General features: G+C 43.1%; 1 protein-coding gene across 2 annotated transcripts in view; it reads right to left on the bottom strand.

The window, feature by feature from the left end:
• Window positions 1-5,124: 5,124 nt before the first annotated feature.
• The window catches only part of rnf139 (ring finger protein 139), a 43,117-nt gene continuing 35,039 nt past the window's right edge, over window positions 5,125-13,202 (bottom strand). For both annotated transcript variants that reach the window (XM_072467864.1, XM_072467865.1), the window contains one exon: window positions 5,125-7,352. In XM_072467864.1, coding sequence (XP_072323965.1) covers window positions 5,518-7,352 — 1,835 coding nt within the window. In that variant the 3' untranslated portion in view covers window positions 5,125-5,517. The remainder of the gene's footprint in view (window positions 7,353-13,202) is intronic.

Raw genomic sequence — 13,202 nt, 5'->3', positions numbered from 1 at the left:
TGTTAAGTAGTTTAACTAGATAATCTATAAATCTAATGCAGTGCTTATATCTCTTCTAGTCAAGAGAAAAATAAGCCTTAAGACTGACCAATTACTTACCATCCACCCTAATTAACGCTTATGGACTTTAGCTCTCCAGTCATGCTATGTTCTGCTCCCTCTTTCCGGCCATCTGTCTTCTGTAAAAGACCAGAGCTGCATCTCTTCCCTCACTCACCAAATTCCAGTTCAGTCACAACTGTCAACACTATACTCTGTCAAAGTTGTACTCCATCAAGCAGTATTCCATGCGTTAGCAAACACTTCCTTTAGACTAGCAGGAATTCTAAAGACCTGATTTAGGCTGTGCTGACAAGGGAATCAGTCCTGACTAGCCACTTAATTCATTGCACAGCTGCCACTATCAGGCAGCTTGCTTATCACTGACTAAGAGTGAAAGAAAATACAAGTTAATGTTAAAGTCAAGTTAAATGCTAAATGTAACACAACTACATTTTAGAAAGAGAGCAACCGTAAAATTTCTAAAGATCCCGTACTCACATAGGTTCAATTGTTGAAGCTGTACTCCCTCCAGCTGCCCTCCGTACTACTTACTCCATGGTGAAATGCTAGAAATAGTGGAGGCCTAAGCAGACTGTGACGTCTAGGCACATAGATTGTTAAAATGTCATGGATAGGTTAAAAAAAACATAATCAAGATGGCTAATGGAATGCTGGACTTTATATTTAGAACACAAGGGGTAGGTGTTATACTGCAGCTACAGAAAACACTAATCCAGATCACACCTGCATTATTGAGGGTAGTTCTGGCAACCAGACCTTAAGAAACATATATTGGCCTTCGGCAGTTTAGCATAATTATATCTCAATAGAATTAGTAAAATTATACCTCAGCTCAGTTAAATTGGTAGCATAGTGGTTAGCACTATGGCTTCACAGCACCAGAGTACCAGGTTCCATTCCCGGCTTGGGTCAACTGTCTGTGCGGAGTCTGCACGTTCTCCCCATGTCTGCGTGGGTTTCCTCTGGGTGCTCCGGTTTCCTCCCACAAGTCCCGAAAAACGTGCTGTTAGGTAATTTGCACATTCTGAATTCTCCCTCTGTGTACCCGAATAGGCGCCGGAGTATGGTGACTAGGGGCTTTTCACAGTAACTTCACTGCAGTGTTAATGTAAGCCTACTTGTGACAATAAAAATTATTATTACAAGGAAAGATTACACAAACTAGGGTTGGATTCTCTGGAATTCATAAATTAAGGGTGATATGAACCAAGTTTACAAGATATTAAGGGAGACTGATGGGGTAGTCAGAGAGAAATTAAGCTGGTTGGGGAGTCCAGGACCAGGAGGCAGCCTAAACTATACAGCTATATCTTTCAAAGGTACACATTAATGTGGAAGAAATTTGGAACCCTTCAGCATATGTGAATTGATGCTAGAACGAGATTATTCTAAATCTGAAATTGCCAAGATATTCCCTCCTCTTCTTATTGAACTATGGGTTCCTCAACATTAATTTGAACCACAGGAACAGAACGTTTTGTTTACAATGTCTTATTTGAAGAATTACATCTGACAATGGCAGCACCAGCTCAGTGCCGCAATACTAATCTATACCCGGGTATGGGACTTAAAAACATAACATTTCGATTCAGGCAAGAGTGATGCCAATTGAATCAGAATTTGCAGCGTTTTCTGTACAAGCAAATCTTGTACTATTTTCAGGTATCTTAATTAACATCCTGATTTTCTTTAAATGGCAGCCTAAATAATTAAGTAGTTATGGCGCAACTTCAAATTTTCAATAAACACCTTTGAAAGTGTGGTGCTGGAATACAAATATTAGGATATAGCTTCCTATGATGGTTTTTCAAGCGGATCCAGTGACTGGCAGAGCCATATAGACTAAAGAAGCCCCAGTCTCTGATTAAAAACAAGTGCTGGAAAAACCTAGCAGGTCTGGCAATATCTGTGGAGAGAGAAACAGAGTTAGCGCTTCAAATCCAATATTGCTCATCTTCAGAACTTAAATCACTTATTGGCTCACTGATCAAAACCAGGATGAACAGATGCATAAATAGATTCCAATATTATTTATTGGATTAGGAAGAGAAAAAATTCTGAGGTTCTAGTATCTTTTTAACCATGCTGCAAATTGCTAGAAATCATACAAGTGGATGTTGGGCATGGACACAATTGGGTCGAGCTCAAATGTCTCTGCAATTCAATAGCTTACTGACATTCAATATTAAAGCTTTTAGTTGAATAATGGGGGTGAAATGCCCAAAAACTGAAGTCAGGATGAAGGTGATATATTAAAAACTGAGCAATGACATAAGTACTGTAGGCCGAAGTAAGCTACACCAAAATGAAGGACAAAAGTGCAGCGTAAAAATCAGTGTTTTGCTAATGTGACTCAACATCAACGTGAATTTTTATATTTTCCACAATTATTCTTATGGTCTTTGAAGTGGAAGGTGTGAACAAGAGGGAATTGTGTCACAGAGGAGAAGAGAAAGAGCAATGTCATGGGAAATAGCATGGAACTGGTCAAGGATTTTGGTGACCACTGTGACAGGGCCTCAGCTGAGGCTAGAGGAGGATATTCCAAAAGCCCTGATGTGGAAAGTAGAAACATAAGAGCAGATGCAATGGCAATAAAGAAATGAAGTTTACTGGAATGTGGATGGATAGGAGTCAGTGGCTTATAATGGAGGACAGTGGAAAGCCTATAACCATAAACAGAATGAGGTACAGGAACAGATTCACAAGGATGGTGCCAGAACTGTGATTACAACTTCATAAAGATTGAACTGTCTAAGATTTTTACTAAGTCATGGTAAAGGTATTTAAAGTAATGAATGGGTTGGACAGGTGGATATAGAATGTTAAGCTTGTGTGACAATCCAAAACTATGGATCATTAATAAATCTTGTAAGGAAATAAGACTGAAGAGAAACTGCAAAATATTTTGGATAGTGAGAAGGGTCGAGCATAAATTGCAAAATATGTTGTGTCCAAAACGTCATACCAGAATGCAAGAAGCCAGTGAAGAATAAAATGTTTCACAGGTAGACAAATTTTGTACCTAGGATGTCTGTTAACATCGGAAAGAAGCTGAGACCAAGAAATAAGACAAAAGGATTGGAATGGCCACAGATGCATTTTTTTTTATAAAGTGAAAAAGATAGTGATCAACGCAGACATGAATTGAGGATGCGGAGGTGTGGCTTTTGAAGTGAATAACGACGATATCATAAACAAGTCACACTACAAATGCAGAGGTGATCAAGATCAGGGAGACTTTTGGAATTTCCTGGAATACATAATAAGAAAGAATGATTTTGTTCAAAAGAGCTTTGCAAACTGAATGAATATACCAAGAGTAACATGGCGTCCATGATTACCAAAGACCTTTCAGGGCATGAAAAAAAAAAAGGGAGAGCGAGACAGAGTGATGGAAATTAGAATGTGGAACTCATCACCACAGGAAATAGTTGAACCAAAGAACTTACAATGCTTTCAAAAGAACAATGAGTAGATACCAGAAAAATAAATAAAAGGTATGCTGAAAGGCCACAATGAAATAAATAGAATTGGGAGGGGGGGGGGGGGGGCTGCTTGTGGCAAGCAGAAAAGGTAAATTGCTTGCTTGTGTTATATATTCTATGTAAATGTCATAAACGACTAGCTACAAGGTGAGGACTGGGTGGGAATTGCAAGACTTTTCAAGATGAATGATGTGCAGTTTATAAATGTTACATGTTAGCAAACATTATGCATGAAACTGCAATTACTTGACAACTTCAGGGGGTGTCAAATATTCACCAAGGCCAATTCTAGTCCAATTGAAGTTACTTGCAGAAAGGGGTTCTTAATCATTTTGTTCCTGACACCCCAAACCCCTCCATTTTATAAAAGTTCCATGGGCCTCATGTAGCATAAGTATTTTTGTTAAGTATTAAAAAAAGGCATTTTTTTGGTTTTACTTAATGAAACCTATTGATGGTATTGAGCAACAATTCTGTCAAGACATGGAGGTAACAAATTAATCCATAGGCTGTTTTTTTAGGGTGTACAATCTTTTCTGTGCTGTAGCTTATCTTGTTCCTGCTGATTTATTTGTTTTGGTGAACTTGGTAGAGTTGAAGAAGTTGGAGAACTGTCACTGAAGTTAGTAAACAGTGTTTCAGGTTGGTCGAATTCTGTTGACGAGAGTGTAAATTAAGTTGTAGGTCAGTTCGGAGGCTGCGAGAGATGGCACATTAGACTATCTGAGAATGATAGAGGTCTGTTCAATATTTTGCAATGGTCGCTAGAGTTATACTGAAGATGGTAACTTGTCACTAAGGTTGGTAAACTGGTCATAAAAGTGGTGATGAGACCAATGATGTTGATGGCTGTATCAGCTCTCATTTCTCCTTATGCCCATTACTAATGAGCAGAGCACACCCAAGACTGAACACCATCTCCTTGGCAACATGGCAGATTAATACCCGTAAACTTTTGAGGTTAAGCAGCAGCTTGCACAGTAGACTCTGATGTCATTCCTAAACTGGCTACAGGACTTATTTTTGGTGGATCCATTGAAACATTTTTGTGTACAGGATCCATCAGCAGCAGCTTAAGATGGGGACAGGAAAAGAGAGAGAAAGCAACAGACAAGAACAGCATTTTTTTTTCTTTCTGAAGAGGGAGTGCTGGGTCTTCTGATAGTTTAGCAGGTCTATAAAGATAATCTTGTACTAAACTCGATAGAGCAATAAGATCACAAGTTCAATCCTGGTATGTACTGTTTAGTTGATTCCAGTTGGAATAGTGGTGGGTGCTATAATTGGTCTCAGCATCACTGGGCTAAAAGCAGAATCCAAGGGTTCCTGCTCTTGAGCTTTAGCCAATGCCCTTTAGAATTAAGTTCCTGCACTAGCTCACTAACTTGCCCTCCAAGTCCACACAGAAGGCAGGCCACCTACACAAGGTATTTGTGGAGCTGCAATTCAGGCTGGATCACTCGCTTTGGAAAAAGTAGGGAAAAATAAAACCAGTACTCATGGCAAGATCCTTTCTTTAATATCAAGTAGGTTCCTAAAGGGGCTGGTATTAATACATTACATGTAACTTCAATTATGTTAAACACACCCAGCAACTTTATTAAAGAATTTAATGTAAGTCAAACTTTTATTTCATGTACAGTATACACAAATTTTAGGGTTGAACAAGAGGCCAGCAATTTTTAAGAGGTAAACAGTACAACAGCAGGTCATAATAAATAAGTTGGCTGAAAACCATTACTTGTCCATAACCAATGTCTTTTCACAGCTGTTGTGCTTTGTCTATGCTGCACTCCAGTGATAAGTGGAATATAGTTTATTTCCTAACCCCTTCTCATCACTGGTCTGACATAACATTGAACAATCACCTAAGCAAAGAAAAAATAATCACTTTCTTCCCTGATGTTTGATTGGCAGTCTTTTGTTTCAAAAGTTACAACTTATCTCTACAATCACTCATCGTGCCTCACTCATCACTTGCATCTGTATCATCATCGAGGTACTCATCCTCCACTCCCGTATTGCCATTTTGAGTTGTCCACTCTTCTTCATCATACTCAATGCTGTCATTGTCTTCATTGAGATCACTGTCAGCATCAACAGCAGCAGCTGCCACTACTAAGTTTTCCACTACTGGTTGGTGCTGTGGAACATTTCCATAGTTATTGACAAATACTGTGTTTTCATTCTGGTTATCCTCAATGTACACTCCCTGATGGCACATAGGACATGTATCCTGAATGTACAGCCACTTGCGCAAGCAAAGGGCGTGGAAATAATGATTGCAAGGTGTGATACGTGCTGAAGTGGTGAACTCTTGGTAACAAATTGCACACACATCACCAATATCATGCAACCTGTTTCCTCTTACTTCTGGCAGGGAGTTAATTTTCTTAACTGCAGTCCTCCGGTTTATAAATGTTTTCCATCCATTTTTAGCTTGCAAATAAATGTTAAAGTAAGCATGTAAGCACATCATACAGGCACGAATTTTACTACCCGATTCAAACATCATTGTGTAAGCTCCATTTCCAAACATTATCACTCCAAAAATGAACTCAATAACGTTGCCTGTTGAACGAACATAGTAAATGTAATCATCTAGTTTTTCCCATAACACATTGTAATATCCATCAATTATAAACAGAGTGTACACAGTAAGGGAAACAATTACTTTTAAGCACAATTCAACACAGAATGCTGTGACAGCAAACAGCCAAGTGTTCAGCGTGTGGACCTGCCACAAAGTGCAGCTGAGTACAATTGGAAGAATGAAAAGGCTAATGGAAACCATGAGAACAGGCAAGTGTCTTCTGAGGGAGGAAACATGGGAGGCACTAAGTGACATCAGCACAGGATCCGTCATTCCATGAATAAAATGAAGGATTGCAGTCAACAGAAGGCACATATTGCGACTGAGGCGAACTAGTCTTTCTTCAGGTTCCAGTCCACTCAAACCTGTCTGTAGAGCCAAAATGAAAAATAAAACTGGGGCTACAAACCCCAAGCGTTTATCTTCCTCCTCTGTAGATCCAATGAAGGCTAAGATTCCAAGTCCCAAGTAGTGTGCTAATGATGAGATGACTGCACTCATGCCCAGGACAGTCAATGTTGAGTCACACCCACTTATAATGAGACTGCAGAGCACTTCCCAGCTGTCACTCCAGGAAATAAAGTAACTTTTGTTCTCTGAATCACTTTGTGTTACTTTAACAACATAAACTAAAATGATGGCTTGTGCCATTAGCCGAGTCAACCAAAAAACCCTCAATACATCAGGAAAACGAATCCTCTTCCACGTGTCCTCCACGATAACTTGTAATCCATATATACGATACATGTGCCGTACCAGCAAATAAACATATCTTATTGTATAATAAAACCATTTTAAATTCAGAGTTACATAAAATACAGTCTGTGCTGTTATATACATGCCTGAAAAGGCAACTAACAGATTCTGAATATCTTCTGGTAACTCCAAGGCCAGGCCTAGTATAGGCAGTAAGAAGTTTACCATGGTCAATGCAGAAAACACTGATGGAATGCTCAGTAATGTTGCATACCCAATGCCAATTGTGAGCTGAACTGCAATAAGGGCCAACCACAATGTAGGGCCATTGCGTGGTAACAGCTGCATCCCCAACACTGCAGAGTAGTATGCATTGTAGAAATCAATGTGGAGCGTGGTGTAGTAGTTTATTAGGACAGAAGTTGCAGCAAGTAGAACAACACAGCCAAACACGTACAGCCTGAAGAGTGCTCTTTGGGATAAGACAAGGATAACACACGAGAGTAAAAGACCTGAAAAAGATTGGAAAAAATATTACATTTAATTTCAGAATATATTACTTCCAATTCTATAAACCATCACACTTGAAATTATTCTTACAAGAATTAACAGCTCAGAAACTGGTCTTTCGGCACAACAGGTTTATGCTGGTATTCATGCTTCTACAATTTACCGAACACCCATCAACAATTCATTCTATTCCCTCCTCCCTCACTTGCTTATCTAGCGTTCCCTTTAATGCATCTATACTATTTATTTCAACTACTTGGGATAACACGTTCCACATTCTGGATATAATTGTTTCTTCTGATTAAGTCCTTGGACTTAAATCGGTGATTCTTATATTTATGGCCACTAGCTTTGGTCTTGCTGCAAGTGGATACATTTCTAAATTATAAAAGGCAATTTTCATACTGGGGACAGCTGTATAAAATGGGAGATGGAACAAGTTCAGGGAACTATATATCAATTAACTTAACATTGGTTAAAATGTAATATAAAACCATCTAGAAACTGAAAATAAGACAGTAGTTACTACAAATTCCAAAAGTGAAGGTCATGCTTGACCAAACTGATTTACTTTTGCGAACAATTTACAGAAAGGGTAGATTACATACAATTAGATAGGTCTGTTTCTGTGCCCCATGACCTATGTTCCACTCGAACATAACCATTTATTCCAGTCTCCCCTCAACTGCTTTTTGAAATTCCCCTTAAATGCATCTATACTATTCGCTTTAACTATTCCCCGTGGTCCAGGTAACGTATTTAAATTTCCTAAGGTAAGGTACCACATGGTAGACTCATGATTAAAATCAGAACATATGGGGCGGGATTCTCCACTCCCACGCTGAAGTGGCCGCGCCGACGTGAACGCCGTCGAGGTTCACGACGGCGCGGTACGGCCCCGGTCAAGACCGATTCAGGCCCTGACAATGGGCCAGTATCGGGGCCGCGTCATCTACACGCGCCAGGCCTGGTCGCCCGGGTAAAAGCGGCGCCGCATAGATGACGCGGCCGGATGTCATCCGCGCATGCGTGGTTGCCGTCCTCTCTAAGTCCGCCCCGCAAGATGGGGGACGGATCTTGCGGGGCCGCGGAAGGAAGGAGGTCCACCTTCAGAGAGGACGGCCCGACGATCGGTGGGCACCGATCGCGGGCCACCCCACATTCCAGGTGAAGCCCGGTGCAGGACCCCCCCCCCCCCCTCACAGGCCGCCCCTCATTGTTCACGCACCGCCCACGAATGCAGCGAGCAGGTGTGGACGGCGCCAGGGGGAACCCGCCGTTTTGGCCTGGCCGCTCGGCCCATCCGGGCCTCAGAATAGCGGGGGTGCCGGAGAATCGCCATTTTCGGTATCTCCGGCGATTCTCCGGCCTGCGGCCCGTGAAACTCGACCGGGCCGTTCCCGCCACTTGGGAGAATCGCGGGAGGGCTTCGGACCGTCGTCCCCGGAAATTTTGGCGGCCCAGGCGATTCTCCTACCGGCGTGGGAGTGGAGAATCGCGCCCATGGAGTCTGGCGACAAATAGCAAAATGGTCAGAAAGCTGTCGACAAAATGGAAAACAGAATAGGTTTAACTTCCCAAAAATGAGTGCAATCAAGCAATATAAATATGTGACTAGAATAGAGCAAAAAGGAGTGGAATTATCAGAAAACCAAAAATTCTACTTTTAAAATGCGTTAGTTTGCAGGGGAGCAAAGCAGATCAATTCATGATTTAATGTTCTGGATCCTGCTTTTTAAATTGGCTTCAATTAACTGGTGGGAAAGTGATTAATGGTGAACAAGGATGCCTGCGCATCGAAGACTTTGTGGATAATTTGGTGACCCAATAACTCCTCAAAACAGGCACAATTGTGGAAAGTCACCATTCCCAACTGGGGGCACGGCCAATTTTGAAGGTGGGAAGCGGTTTTGGATGAAGGGATTTTTGAGCCAGCATAAAAGTTCACAAATACTCCATGAGTTATGGACTTGTCCTTACAATTATGCAATCTTTTGTGTTACTCACTTAAATTCATCGAGATTAAGCTGCAATCATGTGGTAACTCCAGGCCTTTTAAAAAAAAAAATCTTTTTTGGTGTACCCAATTCATTTTTTCCAATTAACGGGCAATTTAGCGTGGTTCTTAGCGGATTATAGTTTGGAAGACCCGCTGTCCCAACCGCTGTCTTCGGCACCTCTGCCACCATCCCAGAGCTGTTTCCGGAGTTATTTTCGGGGTCTTCCGGTGACCAGGCAGGGGGGCGAAGCAGGCATCTCCCGCCTCCCGTTGGCACGGGGCCTCGGGAGGAGTCTGAGGAGATCCCGCCTGTCGATGATCCTGGTGGCGGGATCATGGCAGCCCCTTGGTTGGTTGATGTGCCCGTGTCACCCGCCACACTCAGTGTGGAGGAGGATTCGGGCCCGGAGGGCAACTGCCCGAAGGCTGTCAGCCGCCCAGCTCTGTAGCTGAGGGAGGCAGAGTGTCCGCGCCGTCGTAAACGCCGTCGCGTTTCACGATGGCACAAAACGGGCGCGGGCACTACCGATTCTGGCCGCTGCAGCCTCCCTTCCCGGTGCCAACTGGGTGCCGCGTCAACCCATGCATGCGTGGGGGACTTCCTCCACGTGCCGGCGCCGGCGCCACATGGCGCAGGGGTTCAGGGGCCAGCCACGTAACAAAATGGGCCAGGGCTGGAGAGGCCGGCCCGCCGATTGGTGGGCCCTGATCGCGGGCCAGACCCAATCAGAGGCGCACCCCCCCGGTGAAGGAGCCCCCCCACAAGCCACCTCCCGACCCTGCGTGCAGAGTTCTCGCCGGCTGCGAGGTGTGGACGGCGCCGGCAGGACTCTGCTGTTTCCGCACGGTCCATCAAGGCCGGAGAATCGGCGGCCCGGCTGCAGACAACGGCCCGCGACCGGCGCCGGGCCAAACGCACCGGCGCAAATGGCGGCGATTCTCTGCTCCTCGGAGAATCCCGTGCCAGCGTGTCACGGTTGCAACGATTCTCTGGCCCAGCGCGGGGCTCGGAGAATCCCGCCCATGGTCTCTCCAGTGCAAAGTTTAGTGCTGGTACCATTTGTTTTTTGTAGAAACGTGTTGTGAACTGTTTTAATAATCAGAGTATCCACCCCCCCTCCCCGTACATTGGTACTGAGGGGCGGGTACCCTGTTTCTCCAACACAAAATTAGTGTTTGTACAGTTTGGCCTTGTATATATTCTTTTACTGTTTTAATAAAAAGATATGGCCAATCCACCTACCTTGCACATCTTTGGGTTGTGGGGACGAAACCCACACAAACACAGGGAGAATGTGTAAACTCCACACGGACAGTGACCCAGAGCAATTGAACCTGGGAACTCCAGGCCTTTTTATTATTCAATTATTGGACAATTTGAATTTTCAACCAAACTGATCCTTACCATGAAAATCTGATGAGAGACATTGATAGGTTAAGTAAGTGTGTAAAACGTTGGCAAATGGAACATATGGGAAAATGTGAAGTTGTTCATTTTGGAAGGGAGAACAAAAGAACGGAGTATTATTTAGATGGAGAAAAACTGCAGAAAACTGCAACACAAAGGGGCCTGGGGGTACTTGTGCACGAAACACAGAAAGCTAGCACACAGATTCAACAGGTAATGGAATGTTGGCCCTTCTTTCAAGGGGGTTGGAGTATTAAGAGTAGGGAAATCTTGCTGCAACTGTACAAGATACTGGTGAGACCCCATCTGAAGTACTGTGAGCAGTTTTTGGTCCCCTTATTTAAGTAAAGGCATTATTTCATTGCCGGTGGTTCAGAGAAGGTTCACTAGGATGATCCCCGGTATAAAGGATTGTCTTATGAGCAAAGGTTAAACGGGTTGGGACTCTACTCATTAGAAGAATGAGAGGTAATCTCATTGAAACATATCGGATTCTTAAGGGGGCTGACAGGGTAAATGCTGAGAGGGTGTTTCCCTTCATGGGAGAGTCAAGGATCAGAGGCCATAGTCTCAGAATAATGAAGTGCAATTTAAGAATGAGAGGAGGAGGAATTTATTTTCTCAGGGGGTTGAGTCTTTGGAACTCCTTGCCATAGAGAGCTGTGGGGGCATGAGGAATGTTGGATCAGCCATGGTCCTATTGAATGACAGAGCAGGCTCAAGGGGCCGAACTGCCTACTCTTGTTCCCATTTCTTATGGTCTTATGACTAATTTGTATTCAAACATATCAGAGCAGCTAACCTTCCTGGGTCACATCAGGTTTTCCAGAAAAGATGAACGAAGTCAACAAAGAATTTGCAGTCAACTATGTTGCCACAAAACAGATGAATAGCTGTAAAAACTGTCTCACAACCAAGCCGAAAAGGGATTTGATAAGGTGCCACATCAAAGGATACCACACAAGAGCACATGGTATAGGAAGTGACAAATTAGCATGGATAGAGGATTGATCAGCTAACAAGAAGTAGGCAATAGGGATAAATGGGTCATTTTTGAGTCACGAGGATCAGTGCTGGGGCTTCAACGATTTACAATCCATATAAATGACTTGGATGAAGGGACCAATGGATGGTTGCCAAATTTGCAAATGACACAAAGATAATTAGAAAACTAAATTGTGGTGGACATAGTTTAAAATGGGATTTTGATAGGCTAACTGAGTAGACAAAAATAAATGGTAGTTGGAGGATAATGTGGGAAAATGTGAAAATATTTTGGCAAGAAGCATGAAAAAGGCTGCAGTAAAGGGATAGAACATAGAACATAGAACATACAGTGCAGAAGGAGGCCATTCGGCCCATCGAGTCTGCACCGACCCACTTCAGCCCTCACTTCCACCCTATCCCCGTAACCCAATAACCCCTCCTAACCTTTTTGGTCACTAAGGGCAATTTAGCATGGCCAATCCACCTAACCTGCACGTCTTTGGACTGTGGGAGGAAACCGGAGCACCCGGAGGAAACCCACGCAGACATGGGGAGAACGTGCAGACTCCGCACAGACAGTGACCCAGCGGGGAATCGAACCTGGGACCCTGGCGCTGTGAAGCCACAGTGCTATCCACTTGTGCTACCATGCTGCCCCAGGATCTACGTGTCCTGGTAATTGAATCACAAAAAAGTTTGTGTGCAGTGTAGAAAGTGATTAGGAAGGCAAATGGAACGTGGTTGTTTATTGCAAGGGGAATAGAATATAAAAGTAGGGATGTTTTGCTACAGTTGTACATGGTTTTGATGAGACCCCATCTGAAGTACTATATACAGTTTGGTCTCCACACTTGCGAAATGATACAATAGCATTGGAAGCAATTCACAGAAAGTTCACTCGACTGATTCCTGGGATGAGGAGACTATTTTAGGAGGAAAAGTTGGACAGGATGGGCCTGAAACCTTTGCAGTTTAGAAGAATGACAAGTCAAGTTACTGCAACATACAAGGTCCAGAGGAGATTTGACTGAGTGGATGCTGAGAGGATGATTCCGCTTATGGGAGAAACAAAAACTATGGGGCAAAATTAAAAATGATGGGGTCTCCCATTTAAGGGGGAGGAGAGGGCCGTTGGCAAGTGGAATTCTCTTTCCCCAGAGGGCAGTAGAGGCAGGGTCATGAATATTTTTAGGGCTGAGTTAGATGGATTTTTGATTGACAAGGAACCCAAAGGATATAGTAGAGTTGAGGCCACAATCAGAACAGCATTGATCGTATCAAATGGCAGAGCAGGCTTGAGGGGTTAAATGGCCTACTCCAAATTTGTATGTGGGTCCCACAAGCAATATTTCCACAAACATGAACAGCTGAAATGTAATTTCATTGTGAGCTTAAAGATACTTTTTAATGCAGATGAAACATTTTTAGAAGTACAAGAAAAATGCTGGGTTTCATTGA

This window comes from Scyliorhinus torazame, chromosome 11, assembly GCF_047496885.1.
Source record: "Scyliorhinus torazame isolate Kashiwa2021f chromosome 11, sScyTor2.1, whole genome shotgun sequence".
Classification (NCBI taxonomy): domain Eukaryota; kingdom Metazoa; phylum Chordata; class Chondrichthyes; order Carcharhiniformes; family Scyliorhinidae; genus Scyliorhinus; species Scyliorhinus torazame.
This window is presented reverse-complemented; position numbering and strand designations above follow the sequence as displayed.